The 18,967-nt window shown below is 35.6% G+C and overlaps 1 protein-coding gene across 1 annotated transcript; it reads left to right on the top strand.

Annotated features, from left to right (window-relative positions):
* The first annotated feature begins 3,977 nt into the window (after nucleotides 1-3,977).
* Nucleotides 3,978-18,742, top strand: LOC120258328 (ABC transporter C family member 10-like). The gene is made up of 14 exons (XM_039265702.1): nucleotides 3,978-4,424; nucleotides 5,549-5,608; nucleotides 5,685-5,760; nucleotides 5,849-7,714; nucleotides 8,421-8,741; nucleotides 8,818-8,904; nucleotides 9,289-9,885; nucleotides 9,990-10,154; nucleotides 10,265-10,559; nucleotides 11,927-12,141; nucleotides 12,237-12,542; nucleotides 12,939-13,002; nucleotides 13,097-13,336; nucleotides 18,344-18,742. The coding sequence occupies exons 1-14, from the start codon at nucleotides 4,168-4,170 to the stop codon at nucleotides 18,460-18,462; spliced, it is 4,668 nt and encodes a 1,555-aa protein (XP_039121636.1). The 5' UTR covers nucleotides 3,978-4,167; the 3' UTR covers nucleotides 18,463-18,742.
* The last annotated feature ends 225 nt before the right edge of the window (nucleotides 18,743-18,967 follow it).

The raw sequence follows: 18,967 nt of genomic DNA, 5'->3' as shown, positions 1-18,967 counted from the left end.
AAGATAAATTTAGCCTGAGATAAAGGAGATGTATATTCCTTGGCTATCCGTATGGGAAAAAAGGGTGGCTAGCTATGATCTAGAAACAAAGAAGATATTTATGTCAAGAGATATGATATTTGAAGAGCAAGTCTTTCCTTTTCAACAAGATGAGCGGAAACAAAGTTGACCCATTAACCAAAGAGGATCTATTTCAATGATGATGTTTGGTGTTTGGAGGAATCCCATCACATTGGCAATGAGCATGAGGAGAGGGGGAGTAATGGTGCGGTTGTGATGAGAGAAGTTGGCTCACAAAGCTTTGGGCATGTAAGATGGGCTACATAAACACCAGGATGGTTGTGGGACTATGTAGTCAACACAACAGCGGTAATTAAGGTACCGGCTATTTGCTCACATGGGAACAAAGTTGGGGTGATGTTTGAAGTAGATGTTTTTAATAAAACCAATTTGAGACAATTAGACCCTCCAAGGTCTCTCCTGTTACATGATGACTCCTCAGGTATGCCCTATTCACTCACTAATTATGTCACATATGATAGATTTTCTCCTATACATAAAAATTTTTAGTTGCTGTCACTGTTAGTAAATATCGCAAAAATATATATTACCATCAGAGGCATGCGGAAGTAAGAATAAAATTGCGATATGATCTAATTGCTTTAATGAATACTCTATTTTAATTGAAAGGTTCAGAAAAAATTACCTTTGGATGTTCAAAAACCTTTCCTTTGATGTGATGAATTTGTTCCTTAGATTATCGTAGATCTCATAGCGCCAAATGAAAGTCCCATACATCTAGATCACATACTGGAATTGAGAAACAATCTCCTCTTCTTCTTTAAATAGAGGCTAGGGTTAGAGAGGGAGAGAGAGAGCTTGGGGATTTTTCTCACCAGAAAATTAATTGATTCCTCTAGGGTTAGGAGGAGTCATATTTATAGAGACTTCATAAAATATGATAAATATTATATTATTATGAAGTACGATTCAAATATAAAACTTCATAACATGATAAATATTATCATTGAAGTTCTATTACAAATATGAGTCCTAATATAACTAAAACCACTTTTGTCTTTAAGTCCTTATAATATTGATTAATTATTTGACTCCATCAAATTTTAATCAAAATTTAAACTTAAGACAAAACGCTAAGATCAATTTACAATTTCACTTATCCCATGAAGTAAAAATATAAATTGGCAATTTTACCCTTGCGCTCAAAATGAGACTGATTATTAATCCCTTTAAGCGTGGCTCCCTAGGTTTATTTTGATTGCCAATGGGAGGGTACCAAAGGACGTAGATGACACTTAGCCAGCCTCGTGACCCCACATCATAGTTCAATTGAATACGAATGAGAGATCATTATGAACCTTTCTGATTATGATTACCATATGTGTTTAACTCCTTCATTCTTGTATTGCAACGAATTCCTTCTTGGTAATCATGGAGGAGATGGTCGCAAGCCTTACGGGGATACTTACGGCCATAAGTCACATCCGTAAGGTCTTCTGTATGTGTTGCTGTCCCTTTTACAGCTGTAAGCATTGGAACGTAAACTTCACTATTTTGCTTCTTATAACCGCCCTTACGGGCGTATGATGTGGTTGTAAGCTCCTTTGGATGGTCCTTACTGGCATCCTTATAAGCGTAAGCCTTACCCATAAGGTCCTCTGAATTGACTCTACATCCCTCTTACAGACATAAGTATGCCGGCAAGGTTCTCTAGAATTCACTTACTGCCGTAAGGTTAGCCATAAGCTGCCCGTAAGCCACCCAGTTTGCCTTGTAATTGTTTTAATGATATCGAGAGAGCTCCAACTTCATCATTTGAGGTCTGAAATGCTTTCTTTGGGTCTCTCTCATCTTGAAGCATTGTCCTAAGCCTGTTAATGCAAAAGACACTGCATTTAGCATTGAATTCCACAATATGGTTCTAATACATGCTGATTGAGTGTACAAAATGATATGAAATACACGAATATATTATACACTCATCAACTATCAACATAGTTCGCCTACTCGGGAGGAATTAGATGACCCATCAATTTATAGATGTCTAGTAGGGCTCATGATCACACATCCAGATATTTCTTATGTTATTCATGTCATGACACAATTTTCATAGAGACCCAGGTAAGAACATATGGATATGGTTATCAAGGTAGTTCATTCTTTGAAGGGTCGACCGGGTCAAGACATTTTCTTATGGGCTCATAGTGATTTAAGATTACGATCTTATTGTTACTCGGATTGAGCCAATTGCCCACTCATACGATGATAGACTACTGGGTATTTCATTATGCTTGGAAACACTCAAGTTTCATGGAAGACAAAGAAGTAAAGTGTAGTATCACAATCTTCAGCTAAATTAGAATATAGATCATTGGCCACGATAACTAGTGAGATAATATGGTTGCAATCTTTCCTTGCTAATATAAGAATTACTCATATTGAGCTGTATATTGTGACAATCTGGCAGCTCTTCAAATCGTGATGAATACCGTCTTTCATGAGTGAAACTAAACATATCGAGATTGACTATCATTTCATTTGTGACCAATTGTAGAAAGGTCATATCATCTTGCGTTATGTATCATCAAAAATGTAATTAGCAAACATTTTCACCAAAGCTTTAGGCCAGCAACATTTTCATTTTCTTTCAAGCAAGTTGGGTATTTGAGATCTTCACGCCCCAACTTGAGAGGGACTATTAAGGAATAGAATATTTGATTAAGCAAAAGATTGTGTTTGTGTGATTTTGTGTATACTTTATTTTAGTTAGCATTATATTTTTGGTGGATAAATTGTAAGAATCATGTATAAAATGTATTATTATTCCATGGTTCTTGTTCAATGAGACATACAATCTTTCTCTCCAAATCTTATCAATCCTCACAATTCTGTATATTGGTGCCCACCTACTAAGATTCAAATATACAAAAAATTTAACTTTAATCTCTTATTTCATTTTATAGTATTGTTTTCTTCATTTTTGATCATCATCATCATCTTTTTCTTCTTCTCCTTCTCTCTCCTCCTCCTTCTCCTTCTTTTTTGTCCTTGTTGTGTGAGGAGGAAAAGGAAGTGTGGTTGGAAATAACAAACACCACATTTCCCTTACCTCCTCATTGTCACACAATGAGGAGAATGAAGAAGAAGATGCTGGTGATGGTGATGATGGTGAGAGACTGCATTATATTCTATCCTGTCAAGGCAACTGTATAGTAAGTTAGATCCATTACCCAACAGTTCAGCATAGTAGCCCCACATTGCCACTACACCAAATAGCTAGGTAGTGATATCAACCTGCAAGCTAATGGTGCCAAACTACTAGCTAAGAGGTTCAAATATTAAAATTTTTTTTTAACTATTTTCTACTATTATTTTTTCATTCATTCATCTTTTTCTTTTTCTTGTTATTTTTCTTTTTCTTCTTAGTCATTTTATTACCATTTGCCACCACCACTATGGCTACAACTACCACCACTCTTATCATCCACTAGCGCCATTGCTAGTTCCACCCGCACCACCACCATTATCCTCTTTTGATTCATCGTAAAGAAAATGAAGACTACACTTTCTTTCACTCCTCACACAACAAGAAAGATGAACAATATTATGCATCAACAATGAATATATATCAATTTCTCAGAATTTAAAAATCAACAATTAATATATTTCACTTTCTCATAATTTAAATATTACCAAAGGACATGAACAACAATGTAATTTTTCGTGGTAATTGACAGATTGTAAATTTAGCGAACTATTCAAAGGGCCAACTGGTACTTATGTGTAAATAAAATGGTTTTAAGGTTATTTTAATATTATTTAACATAAAAGACTAACATGAAATAGCTCCTGTTGGTAGGGAATTTTTTTATAAAATTATTACTATTAATAATAAGATTTAATTCTCTGATATTTTAGATAGAAATTATCCTTAATTAAAAAATATTTCTCTCTATGAGATTATCGAGAGCGAAATGGTAACCAGAAGCAGGCAAGCGCCGATCACGGAGAGCAATAAAAGAAAACAAAGCCAAGAGAGCGAGAAAGAGCAAGAGTAGCAGATTAGAAACAGCTCCAATCGTATCTATTGCTCCCCACGGCCATCTCCGTACTTGCCCTGCAGTCCGGCCTATTTTGGCAGAAGGCATGGCGCTGGCCTGGAAGGAATCACCCTCGAACGATACCTTCATCACATCCCGCGAGGAACTCGCTTTTCTTGTGCATTCCCTCACAGTTCCTTCATGCCCTTTCCCTCCTCCCTTCCCACCATACGGACCGATCCGTTCTTATTCAATTCCATTTTCACTCTGTCAACAATTATTGGCCTCCTTCACTCCATTTGTATCTCTTTCTTTCTCTGGATTTGAGTGTGTTGCAGATTTGCCTTGCATCGCAACACCAAGGTGAGCATCACTCTCCACTGTGTAAGGATGGTTTTTTTCCCCTTTCTTTATTTTGCTTTTATGCATTCTCTGTGGCTGGTAATGAGCTAGATAACAGGCTTTTGTTTTCGTTCTCTGTTTTTCAAAGATAATGCTTTACTTTTATGTTTTCTGATTCTTAGGTTTTCGATCGCACGACTTTTGAAAGTTGCATCTAGCAGATTGTTTAAAACTAACAGTGACAATTGGGTTTCTTTGAGTGAGTTTTACTGTTATTTATTTTTTGCTATATTATCAATAATTTTCTTATCGTCCATTCTATTGTTTGACGCCATTTTTTCTATAAGAAATTTGGAATTGAAAAGGTCTAGTGAATGAGGATGTTTTATTACCAGTTTGTCTGTAAAATTTATATGATTGTCAAACTTTATTTTGTAAGCCCTATTCTGCATCTTCTGGATTGACTCCAAACCCAAGAAATTTTTTTATTTGTTTGTGTACTCTGAACATCTTGAAGATGACTGGTTGATCAATCCATTATTTAAAGGTGATGGCTTGACTGTATGTTGAATGCTATACTTTGGAGAAAGTTTCTATAGCCGTTCTCCATTGAAGTTCTTGCAAACAGGAGAAAAATGATTCGATAGCCACCAAATTTTGCATGTCTTAAGGTATAATCACTAGTCAAAGAGTTTTTAAATCCTTTTTTAAAGATTGATGCAAATTGTGTTATTCAATGTGTGCGTGTTTGTGTGTCATCTCATCAAAGTTGTGAAAGGAATATATATATATATATATCTTTCCTTTTTCCCTTTTAATTTTTGCATATTATGCATGTTTTTAAATTGATATAAAATATCCAGCACAAAACATGCTACATATTTACAGCTTGTGAAATTTTTTGGCATTTGTGCCTATTAATGTGGTCATGAAATGTGCTCAATTCAATTGGAAACCTCTCCATCGTAGAAATTGAAAGCCCTGATTAGTGGAATCAAAGGTGTCACTAGGTATCATAGTTTGCTTGGGGACGGCTATGAAATCATACGAATGCAGTTTAGTTACAAAGAAATTTAACGCATAAAATTTGTTCCATAATATTGCAATAATTTTACTTTTACTTACGGGAAATCGTTGACTTCTAGGATTTTTATTACGAGAAGCTTCTTAAAATCAACCTTCCGAAGCAATGGATGCCGTCTTACGTAAGCCTGAGCTGTGCTTTGCTTACTTGAGTTTGTTACCTTTCATTCAATTAAACATTTTTATGTATCTGATTAGGCGCTCGAATGGCTTTTTGTGGTGGATCAATTTGCTCTTATTATGGTGGAGATACTTGTGGCCTTGGCGGATTCCTGTATGCCAACACTTGCACTAATCATTTCCTGGTTATCTCCATCAATGTGGTTCTCTTCCTGACATTCTTTCTGAATTTTGCTCGCAAGTTGTCAACAAGAATGATAAGCCTTCACTCAATCTTTGGTTTATCTAGTTCTTTGCATATTTCTTCTATGGTCTTCAACTTCTGCATGGGAGTGGCTTATTTAAGCCTTGGGGTTTGGATGCTTGAAGAAAAATTAAAGAATGGAACTGGGTTTTTCCCTCTGCATTGGTGGCTTGTAGTGTTATCTCAGGGTTTTATCTGGTTGCTTATGAGCTTAGTGGCAAGTATAAGGAGCAAGCAGCTAGGAGAGGTTTTTATCAGAATATGGATTGGGTTTGCTGGTGTATTTGCTGGATTTCTCTGCACATCCTCTATATTAGGCATCCTTGTTGAGAAAAAGACATCTATCAGGATTGTTTTAGATGTGCTTTCACTACCAGGGGCTATTTTACTTCTGCTTTGTGCATTAAAAGGGACCAAAGATGCAGAAGATTGCCGGGGCATCAATAGTTCTCTGTATACACTTTTAACTGGTGAATTTGTTGCTGATTCATTTGATTCTAACGATCATGTGACCCCTTTTGCAAATGCTGGATTCCTTAGCAAAATGACATTTTGGTGGTTAAATCCATTGATGAAGAAAGGTTATGTCAAGCCCTTGGAAGAGAAAGATGTTCCTCAGATGGGACAGGTTGATCGAGCAGAGAGCCGTTATTCTTTGTTTCTTGAACAACTGAACAGACAAAAGGTGGATAATCAAATTGATTCACCGTCTTTTTTATGGGCAATAGTCTATTGCCATCAAGCTGATATTTTAGTCTCTGGGTTTTTTGCAATGCTTAGGGTGCTAACTTTGTCAGCTGGTCCTATGCTTCTCAATGCTTTCATCAAAGTGTCAGTGGGCAAGGGAACTTTTAAGAATGAAGGTTATGTTCTGGCCTTGGGGATGTTCTTGGTGAAATGTTTGGAATCTTTATCCCAGAGGCAGTGGTATTTCCGCACTCGACTGTTGGGGCTGAGAGTGAGGTCTTTGTTGTCAGCAGCTGTTTATCAGAAGCAATTGAGGCTTTCAAATTCAGCCAAACTGATCCATTCATCTGGGGAGATCATGAACTACGTGACTGTGGATGCTTATAGGATAGGAGAATTCCCAGTCTGGTTTCATCAGATGTGGACAACAAGTCTACAACTTGGCATTGCTCTGGTGATTCTTTACCATGCTGTGGGTCTGGCCACAATCTCAGCTATGGTTGTCATTGTACTGACTGTGCTTTGCAATGTTCCTGTGGCCAAGCTACAGCACAAGTTTCAGACAAGGCTTATGGAAGCTCAGGATGTGAGGCTTAAGGCTATGTCAGAGGCTCTCATTAATATGAAAGTGCTGAAACTTTATGCTTGGGAAATACACTTCAGGAAGGTGATAGAAAAGATGCGGATGGTGGAATGTAAGTGGCTGTCAGCTTTTCAGCTGCAGAGAGCATACAATAGTTTCCTCTTTTGGTCCTCTCCAGTATTTGTCTCTGCTGCTACTTTCTTGACATGCTACCTTGTTGATATCCCTCTTTATCCTAGCAATGTCTTCACTTTTGTGGCAACATTAAGACTTGTTCAAGACCCTGTCAGATCAATACCTGATGTTATTGGTGCTGTAATTCAGGCAAAAGTTGCATTTGCACGAATTGCCAAATTTCTTGATGCAGCTGAGTTGCAAAATGGGCATTCTAGGAGGAGGTTAGACTTAAAGCACCCAATTATTATAAAGTCAGCTAATTTCTCCTGGGAGGGAAATCCATCAAAGCCCACTTTGAGGAACATAAACCTACATGTTAAACATGCGGAGAAGTTAGCAATTTGTGGTGAGGTTGGGTCAGGAAAATCAACTCTTTTGGCTGCAATTCTGGGGGAGATTCCATATACAGAAGGCATGGTAAGTATTTTGCTACCTTTTCTGTTAGGAGAATGTAGAAAAGCATATCCTTGATTGAATGTGAAGTGTCCATCCATTTTTTTCTTATTTTTTCTATTACCAGACAATCATACTCTATACTGTGCCAGTATGTGTTGCAAATTGCTTCATGCACAATATATATAACAACTTATCTTTATTGCCACAAAAATTTGTTTTGATTGATATTAACAGGTTTTTATTTTGACTCAATATAATTGATTGCTGCAAATAAATACTGAGATAATAGCAGGAGCTATTCCGTTTCTTATCCTCATGTTAGTAAAGAGTTGTGTCTTACCTATTTGATGTTTATAATTTGCTTGCAAGCACAACCTGAACTAATATTTATTGGTTATAGTTCAAATGCTGTGAAGTTTACATCCCTCAAAGTCACTCTTAGTAAAATTTTATTACTCATGGTGCGCACTTGTATTCTTGCTTGAACATCTCATTATGCATTTGCACAAGTGTTCTCACTAAAAGTTTGGATATGGTCCAGTGCTTCTAAAACCAAAGAATGCTATAACTTGTTATGTTTAAACTAAAACCACTCTAAACCTCTTGAATCCCATCTTCTCTTATATTTGACTCTTGTGAATTCTTTCTGTGGGTCATCTACTTCTGTTTACTGTGTGATATGTGTAATTCTTAATGATTTGCTTGCCATTCTTCTCTGAATTTGCAGCTTCAAGTTTGTGGAAAAGTGGCATATGTTTCTCAAACAGCTTGGATTCAGACAGGAACTGTTCAAGAGAACATTCTTTTTGGATCCACCATGGATAGACAAAGATATCAGGAAACACTAGAAAAGTGTTCGTTGGTTAAAGATCTTGAGATGTTACCCTTTGGCGATCTTACTGAAATTGGAGAAAGAGGGGTGAATCTCAGTGGTGGCCAAAAGCAGCGCATTCAATTAGCTCGTGCTCTCTATAAAGATGCAGATATATATCTGCTGGATGATCCTTTCAGTGCTGTTGATGCCCATACAGCCACTAGCCTGTACAATGTAATGCTTACTTTGAGATGCAACCAAAATATGATTATTTTTAATTGCTTTTAAGAATATGGCTGGCTATATGCAGGAATATGTCATGGGGGCTTTGTCAACAAAGACGGTCCTGTTGGTAACCCACCAAGTGGATTTCCTTCCTGCCTTCAATTCTATTTTGGTATTTTATAGATGATTTTTTCCTATCTTTCTTTTTCTAGAGTTGAGTGTGCTTTCATAATAGTTTGATTTTTATATTCCATTAATGTTTTGAACTCCTTTAATGACATTGTTAGCTAGGACTTGTCTTAAATTTGTTTTATTAGAACCAAATGCCCCCTTCAAGATAGTTACCATGAAACCCATGAAATGCCATCCTTATCCAGATTGGTCTTCCTAATGTGTTATATTCCAAAGAACAGTTTAAAGTTTACTCTGATCTATGCCAAGTTTTTCTTCCTTTTATTTTGTTTTATTGTACTGCAAATCACTCAGTTGTCAAAATTAGATCAAGACAATAATATTGTTGTCTGAAGGCAATTTTACACGAGTCTGTTGCTTTCAGTTATTGTCAGGTGGGGAAGTTCTGCGTGCTGCTCCTTATCGTGAACTCTTAACTACAAGCAAAGAATTTCAGGACCTTGTCAATGCGCATAAAGACACTGCTGGTTCTGGAAGACATGAAGATGCTGTCTCCCATAAAAGAAATGAGGCATCCCGCAGAGAGATTAAAAATGCCTACAAGAACCGACAGCAAAACAAGGTGAAATTAGCAGGTGTGGACCAACTAATAAAGAAAGAGGAGAGAGAGAAGGGAGATACAGGTTTAAGACCGTATTTGCAATACCTCAATCAGAATAAGGGCTTCTTGTATTCCTCACTGGCTGCTCTTTCTCATGTAATATTCATAGCTGGGCAGATTTCACAGAACTCTTGGATGGCCACCAATGTTCAAAATCCTGACATCAGCACATTGCATTTAATCTCAGTGTACCTAGCAATTGGTTGTAGCACTGCCATCTTCTTGCTGTCTAGGTCTGTATTTGTGGTTGTGTTGGGACTCCAATCATCAAAATCTTTGTACACTCAGCTTCTTAACTCATTGTTCCGTGCACCAATGTCATTCTTTGACTCTACTCCTTTGGGTAGGATACTGAGTAGGGTGAGTAACCTCAAAGAAATTAGTTGCTATTTTTCTTTCAGTGAGTCCTCGGGAAGTATCTGCCATCGCAAGACCGATTCTTACTTTTTATCACTCTGAAACAGGTTTCTTCTGATCTGAGTATAGTTGACCTTGATGTTCCATTCAGTTTGATCTTTAGCATCAGTGCTGCCATGAATGTATACAGCAATCTTGTGGTCTTGGCTGTTGTTACCTGGCAAGTCTTATTTGTTTCTATTCCAATGGTCTATCTGACCATCCGGCTACAGGTAACATCTGCATCCACGAAGATATGATGCAGTTGATTTTCAATCAATATGTTGTTCTTATTTTATCTTAAATATGTAATCATGGTATCATGCTTTTTTTAATGTAACAGGGGTATTACTTAGCTTCTTCAAAAGAGTTGATGCGGATCAATGGCACGACAAAATCTCTTGTGGCTAACCATCTAGCTGAAACTGTATCAGGCGCAATAACAATAAGAGCTTTCGAAGTGGAAGATAGGTTCTTTGCCAAAAATCTGGAGCTCATTGACAAGAATGCTAGCCCATTCTTCCACAATTTTGCAGCAAGTGAATGGTTGATACAACGATTAGAGACCATGGGTGCTGCTGTTCTTTCTACATCAGCCCTTGTTATGGCTTTGCTTCCTCCAGGAACATTAAATTCTGGTGAGTTGTTTATTGCTTATAGTCCTTCATTCATGAACAATTTGCTAGTTTTCCTTTCATTTTCTTCAAAAATAAAATGATTGTAGATAGTAGGAAACAATTGTAAATAATGGAAAGATAGCTGGCAAATGCATCAAAACAACACATGCAATAATCAATGCATGGCCGCTGCTGTCCCCTCTAGCAAAACAGTTCCATTTGGAAAATGATGTCCAAGTCCCCATTGCTCTGTGTGATATATCCGCAACTAGTCCATCATTATGGATTCAGACTTGGCCTATAGAGGAAGGGTGGGAGATAAGTTTCCTGGTTATCCAGTTACAGAAGCGACCCCATAGTCACGGCAAGATCTCTTCGTTAGTTGGGGAAGAATCTGTTTTTGGAAATTTCCCGAAGCTAATTATAGGTTCTTCTCTCCATCAGAGCCAAACAATGCAAGATATTTTAAAATACAGATTCTTTATTTCTCATTAATTAAAATATTTAAATTGTAGATTTTACTTTAATAGTTAAATTTTGTGATATATAGTAGATGGGAATATTACAGTTTGGATAGATTCAAGAATGATATGGGTCAAAAGATTCTAGAACCGTTTCCCAGTTTTCCTTAATTTTGTTCTTGTTTCAGTTTTCTTCTCTAAATCTTATTAGCTAGACACTTTGACATTTGTTGGAGCATTATTTAACTAGGCCATGTGCAGAATGCTTTTAGTATAGCACTTATGATGAAATCCAGTTTATTTATTTATTTTTTTGTACATTCTATCTGGCTTGGACAAAGAATTTTTTTCCTGTTTCAAAGAGTTTGACCTCAACTTATTTGTGCTTATATGCATGAGATGTGGCATTTTAATCTACCAGATGCCTTTATCTAAGAATAAGATTTTGACTGCTTATCTAATTGAGAAAACCATAATTGCTTAAGGATATAGACAGGAAACAATTTTATGCGGTTATAATTCAATGTCTTTTTTGTCTTCTCAATGCAAAATTAATTAGTAATACATACAAACACCTGAGAGTCATTTTGTGCTATATTATTTTTAAAGATTGTGTATGGGTTCCTTACTCAGGATTTATATACTTAAATATTAAGTGTTTTTTTTTATATTACAGACAAATATGACCTACTTCCATTGGTATAATTAGATACAATAGTAAAGTTAGCGATATAAAGATGTACTTAGCTTTCCCTCAATTTTGCATGAGAGCTGGCCTTATGTTAGCATGGGGACACAATGATTCATTCTTTTATGACTTGATGCCACTTTGTTCCCTTTTATCATGCATCTCTTTTGGGTTTTACATTTTCATTTGATGCAGGATTTTTCTAATATTAAATACCTGGCTTCATATTTTAAATGCAGGATTTGTGGGAATGGCATTGTCATATGGCTTTTCACTAAATATGTCTCTCGTCTTCTCAAGTCAAAATCAATGCACACTGGCAAATTACATCATCTCTGTAGAAAGGCTAAATCAATACATGCACATATCGAGTGAGTCCCCAGAAGTGATTGAAGCCAATCGACCTCCACCTACTTGGCCTGCTATTGGTAAAGTAGAACTCCTGGATTTGAAGGTAGATCTTATTATATCTTGTTTCTTACATCCTACAAATTATTTTAAATCTACTAGGCAGAAAGCTTGTGATTCTAATAAACCTCTGTAAAACAGATACAATATAGACCGGATACTCCCCTTGTTCTTCAGGGAATTAACTGCACATTTGAAGGGGGGCACAAGATTGGAATAGTTGGACGGACTGGAAGTGGGAAAACAACGCTAATAAGTGCGTTGTTTCGCCTTGTTGAACCAGTTGGAGGAAGAATTATTATAGATGATATTGACATTGCAATAATTGGACTCCATGATCTTAGGTCACGTTTCGGAATCATTCCTCAAGATCCAACACTATTTAATGGATCAATCAGATTCAATTTGGACCCTTTAGGACAGCATACAGATCGGCAGATATGGGAGGTATTATTTACTAACCTGGAATTGTAGAAGGAATAATTTTTTTTTAGGTGCATCTGTAATATAATAGTTATAGCAATTATTTAGTTACTACCTCTAAATAAACGACACCTAATCCTTATCAAGAGATGAGCCTCACAAATGTGTTTGGGATTTCTATTAGACTATTTGTTTTATGTTTGTTTGGATGCCTACATGAAATGATTGGTTTTTGGACAAATTGAAGCTTTTAGATATATGGTATTAATTTTGGGACTGGACCTTTTGGGAACTCTTTTGTGCAGGCATTCTTGATATGGTTATTATTGTTGTTGTTATTATTGTTAATATTATATTTTATTTTTGCCTATTTTATCACTACCGTTGATGATATAATAATTTTTTTCACTTATTTTACAGGTTTTGGAGAAATGCCAGCTAAAGGAAGCTGTACAAGACAAGGAAGAGGGTTTGGACTCACTGGGTAAGGTTTCCTGTGCACTTTACTTCTATCTTGTTTTCATTTACTGTGAACCTTTGATAAATTGGGCATGCTTGTTATTAACTGTTTAATTCAGTCGTAGAAGATGGTTCAAACTGGAGCATGGGGCAACGGCAGTTGTTTTGTTTGGGGCGAGCCCTACTAAGAAAAAGTCGGATATTAGTTCTTGATGAAGCTACTGCATCCATTGATAATGCGACAGATGCTATCCTTCAAAAGACTATTCGAACAGAATTTGCAGATTGCACAGTTATTACAGTTGCACATAGGATTCCAACAGTGATGGACTGCACAAGGGTGCTTGCTATTGCTGATGGTGAGTTTCACTCCTTTCTCTGTGTCCTTTGATAGTATGCCAGTTTAAGAACAAAATATGCAATCAAATTTTGCGCGCACGTACTCCGCATCATGTTTAACTTAAACCATTACTTATGCTGTTTCACACACATGGTCATGCTAAGCTATGTAGCCTTATCACAATAATTTAGCATTAAGTTTACATTCTAAAAGTTTAAGAATTAAATCTTTAGTTGATAAAAGACACCAAGAGAAGGGTACTGGCAGAGATATGTAATCTTATACTTATTACATGAACAGTAAACTAATATTTTAATAAGTTAATGGTTAAATTATAATTGGACAAGCATCACCATTCTCTCTGTCCATTCTTTAACAGCTTTTGATGTGAATTGCCTTTATATTTTCTTGATTTTTCATCCAAGACTCCTTGCTTCAATCACAACCAATTTCACATTTTTAGAATTTTCTGTTAAATCGCATTGTTCTTGGATGCACCTTGCTAATCACATGTGGTAGGTAGTTGGTTGTTAAAGGTCAGAAGAGTTTTGATTTTTCTTTTTTACTATTTGGGTTGAATGGGCTTGCAATTTCAATGAACTAAAGTAGATGTCCGTGATGACTTATTTCGGTTTTTTGCTTGTAGACATTTTTTTTAGTTTCCTACTGTGAGGGATATCAAATTTTCACCTAGTGATGCTGTCATCTATCTTATTGCAATTTTGATCAGATTTCTATTATCACAATCTTGCATTGTCCTTGAAGAAGTTAGTTGGTCCATTCCCTTGCTAATCATGATAAATCCCATGATAAATCTTTGTCAACTTAATTAAGTTTGCACATGGTTTAATAGGCATGGGCATACTTAATAGCTTGACTGCTTGAGTTGGACTTCTTCAATATGATAGTCAACCATATCCTATTACCATACTCTTGTGACCTTTCTGGTTTCTGGCCAGCTACAAAATGTTTGCCATGCTAGGTTTTGGTATGAGTTTATTTTACTCATACTCCTTGTCGCTTAACATGTTATCATGTGTGCCATAATGTCAACTTTGTCTTAATCATATTGTAACAAGAATGTCTTTGATTTTGTTAGACATGATCAATAATCTCACATTGACAAACAGGCTCTCACATGTTATAGTTTGTAAAAAGTCTTGTCTAATAATATTTTCAGGTTTAGAAGTTGTCTAAAAATCAAGATGATATGTGCGTCTGTGTTAGAGATATTTGATAATCTACGTTTTTGGTCTGCATAAGTATGCAAATGTGGTAGGTTTGTTTCAAATTTTATTGTATGTTGAGTTTCTTGGGAAGTCTGCAAGCTATATAAGTTGTAGTTTAAATAATTCTTATCATGTTTGAAATCATAAGTTGCTTAATAAGATCTCTAATTTTTGTAGAAGAGAGAGAAATCTTCTTAGGAAATCAATCGTTGAATCATTCTTAGGATTCTTACCTTAATGCTACATTTTGAATTGTGATTTTTTAATCAGTTAATTAATTTGTTTATTTTAATTGTGATTACCTAGCTTCATAAGTCTGTTTGCCTAGAAATCCTAGCTAGTTGTGTTTAAGGCTTCAAATGAACCGAGGCGAGCTTGGCCATGCTCAAGCTTGGCTTGCCTCTATTTTAACCGAGCTCGAGCCAAGCTTGAGGCTACTTTAACCAATCCTGGGTTGAGCTTGAGTTTCACACGAGCCCGAGCCTAGCTTGAGCATACTGCATACTTCGAGCATACTTAGAGCTTCATAAAAATTTGAGGCTCAGATTTTGCTCATTAGCTTGATAAAGCTCAGTCATTTTTTTCATAAATAATACATTATTTTTTTATTTTAAAACATATATTGTTTAAAAAAATATATTAACCTTCTTATAATAAAACTTATAAATTAATCTTATCTTTTGATTAAATTTATACTAAAATGACGTGTAATATTTTTGTAACAGATTATTATTAATGATCCCCATAAATAACCATTTAATATTACTATAAACAATTCTATAAATACTTTTATATAAATGAGCTTATGACTGGTATTATAGATAATTCTTGTATTATAAATGAGCTTGTTAACGATAATATAAATGAGCATCTTAACGATTCTTATAAACGAGCTTTTAATAATACTATAAATGAGTGGTTCACGAGCCTTAACAAGCCAAGCGTAGTGGTGTTCAAGTTCCGCTTGTCTACCTTGTGAGCTTAGAAATCACCTTAATAAGCAAACCGAGCCCTAAATGTCCAGAGCCTTTGGGCTTTTAACTAACACATTAGTTCATTTATAGCCTTGCTATATAGTAGGCTCGTTTAGTGGCTCACAAGTAAGCTTACTATTAGGCTTTTTTAACCTACTCATTAGTAGGTTCGTGCCGTTCGTCAACAAGCTCGTTAAGTAGGCTCATCATCAGCAAGCTCGTTAGGGAGTCTCATCAACAAGCTTGTTCAGAAGGCTCGTTTCTAGGCTTGCGAGCCTTAACCGAGCTGAGCCGAGCAGTATATGGCTTGAGCTCGGCTCGATTAATTATTCAAGCTCAAATGTCAAGATTGAGCTCGGCTCATTTACTTAATGGCTAAGTATTTTTCAAATTGAGTTTCGACGAACAGCTGGCGGGCGGCTTGTTTCATTTGCAACCCTAGTTGTAATTCACTAACCTATCCTGCATCAGTTTTTGATCAAGATCTGGCACAATGTTTACCTGCACGGGAAAAATATATCAAAGGATGTGAACTGATCTTCAACATGATAAGATGTTACTGAGATTGGCCGAACAGAAGGATGATCTCAATGCTCTTTTGGAAGATGTAGCATCAAAGGCATCCCAAATAATGACCAACTCTACAACTAATTTTATTGGAGAATCAAGTGGAGTTGATAATGAAGCCAAGAAGACTATTGAACTAAAAGGAGAGGTGTTATAGATCAACAATCTGACTCTTCATTTTGCAAGAGCAAGAGGTTAGAACTAACGGACTGTGTCAAGTATCCCATGTTTTTTTAACAGAGTGGACCATAGAATTTTTTAGAAAGAGAGCCCATAAATTACAAGATACTATAAGATATATGACCGAAAGAGTGAAGTTTAATGCACCAGATTCTGATGGCAAACTTCATCCTACAAGCTTTTGATTGATTGTTTGCAATTGAAGAATAATTTAATTGGTATGACATGTCTGATGGAAGAAGAGGCCAATTTGCTAAGTTGAAGTTTATGAGGCTAGCAAAAGTATCATGGGATTGATCTGATGTTTGAAGACTTGGTCGAGCGCTTCTTGGACATAGATATGAAAACAAAACTTTGTGAAAAGCACACGCCATCTAACTACCATTAACGAATTTGTGAACAACTGTCAACTTAAACCAAGGCAGTACAACTGTCATTGAATACATATGAAGATTTGATGAACTCAAAACTCAAGAGTCAAATAATTGAAGCCTCTCATCATACATTAGCTACAAATCAGGCTTAGGATTTGATATGGGGAGAAAATTACTTTGACAAACATTACTTAGTTTAGATCATGCTTTTCAAGTAGCTAAAGATATCAAGGAATAGCTACAAACATTAATCATAAAAATTTCTTGCCAAACCAAGGTATCATTTGTTAAAATGCTTGGTGAAAGCCATCAAATCAAAACACTAATTTTTTTCCTCAAGCTAATTATATCCTAACAATCCAAAAATATGTTCCCTAGATAAATACTAAAAAAGGAATCCGACAGTAAGGGCTTATTTCAGATGCGGTGGAAAATGGCATATGGTATACCTATGTCTAACAAGATCTAATTTACTATATACTTATTGTATAAGAACAAGATGATTAATCATTATGATATAAAGAAGACAAAAATGATGAAAACCATCCATACTATGCTATAGATTTGGTTGACTCTGATATTGACACTTCTCTTGTCATGATTTGAACAACTGATCTCTTTGAGAAGTAAAAACTTCCTTTTAACTCACTAAAGTCGATCATCTTGAGCTCGGGAGTATGATGCAGAACATATGTTTGCTATTATTATTTGGTGTGGTTTAGGTTTAGAGGTGTCTAAAAGTTAATGTTATGCATTCAAGTTTTAAGGCGTATTTTGGTAATTTGAGCTTTTGGCATGCATAAATGTGTCAAATCTTATGGGATTTGTTCTGAATTTTATCATAAGTAGAGTTTGTCAATTAGTTTAGAAGTTTTGATAAGTTTTAATTGAAGTAATTCTTTCGTATTTGAGAGTAAACTTTGCTTAAATAAAACTGCTGATCTAGAACTGTAGAATCAAGTCAGAACCGGGCACTATTGGAACAGAACCAAAACTAGAACCTTAAAAACGGTTCCGGTTTCCGGTTCCAAACCAAAACCTTGAAGTGGAACTTTAAGGTTCTAGTTAAGGTTCTTTTGAGTTGAAAACCAGAACCCGAAACAAACCGGAACCGAACCGTTTGGTCCAGTTCTATTTTTATTTTTTATATAAAAAATAATATATATCATAACTTTTTGATATATTTTAATTAATTAGAACTAAACTATTTAGGACCAAACTGGAACCGGAATTGTATTGGAACCGGAACCGAACCGTGGTCAAGTCAATGTTGATCTTTTAAAATAAAATAAAAGATACAAATTTTATTAGGAAATCAATCAATGATTTTTTTTAAATTTTTTTCAGCTTATTGCTATAGTTTTAGGTGTGATTATCTTTTTTCTTCTAAGTATGATTGCTGTGATTCTTTAGGTGTGCTTAAGAGTTAAATTGAAGGATTGATTTGTTTGTTATCCTTCATCTAGTTTGTAAAAATTCTTGCCTTCTAGTATTTTAATGTTATTGGTCTGTTATCACTTATCATAAACCTTCTCTACTCATGATTGCCTGCTTCAAACCTCTAAATTTAGTACAGTTAGACTTTGGCAATCCTAACCTATAGAATTGAGCTTAGTCACAGGGATGAATTTCAGACTTATGTCTTTGATTTTCTCTAGGAGTTACAAGGATTTCTAATTCAATGAACTTTTATTGCTTTCAGGGAAAACAATAGAGTATGATGAGCCGATGAAATTAATGAAAACAGATGGGTCTCTATTTGCGGAGCTTGTCAAAGAGTACTGGTCACATACAGCAAATGATGACTTCCTATCCTACTGATTTACAATGAAGTTTGTGAATACATTCGGCTTTAAACAATCTATTGATGGGATTTTGAAGAGGAAGCAAAGCAGCCCCATCTTCCATGTTATAAATAGAATAAAGCTGCATCAGCCTTGAGAATTTTGTCTACCAAACCTGTGATTTGGAAGTGTAAGAGCCACTACATAGGTTTTCTTTGCTTTTCTTTTGGTAATGTGTTCATAAGGTTTGATTTTTTGGATTGCATATTCAGTAACCTATATCTATGGTATCTACAGTACTTTTTTCTGTTTGTACATTGTATAAGACCGTGGAGTATCGCCTCATTCCTTGTACTGATTGGTATCTAATGCCTGCATTGTTTTCGTGGCGTAATTGTAATTTGAGTTATGCATGGATACGTGTTGAGGTGTACCTGGCTTATCTGTGTTGCATATTTATCCCATAAAAGACCTCACTACTTGAAAGTATACTATTGTGATTTTTTTTTAAAAAAGAAAGAATTTAAGAGAACTTTTTATAA

Source organism: Dioscorea cayenensis, chromosome 4 (genome assembly GCF_009730915.1).
Source record: "Dioscorea cayenensis subsp. rotundata cultivar TDr96_F1 chromosome 4, TDr96_F1_v2_PseudoChromosome.rev07_lg8_w22 25.fasta, whole genome shotgun sequence".
NCBI lineage: Eukaryota > Viridiplantae > Streptophyta > Magnoliopsida > Dioscoreales > Dioscoreaceae > Dioscorea > Dioscorea cayenensis.
The sequence above is the reverse complement of the archived record's forward strand: the minus strand, read 5'-3'. Positions and strand labels throughout refer to the sequence as shown.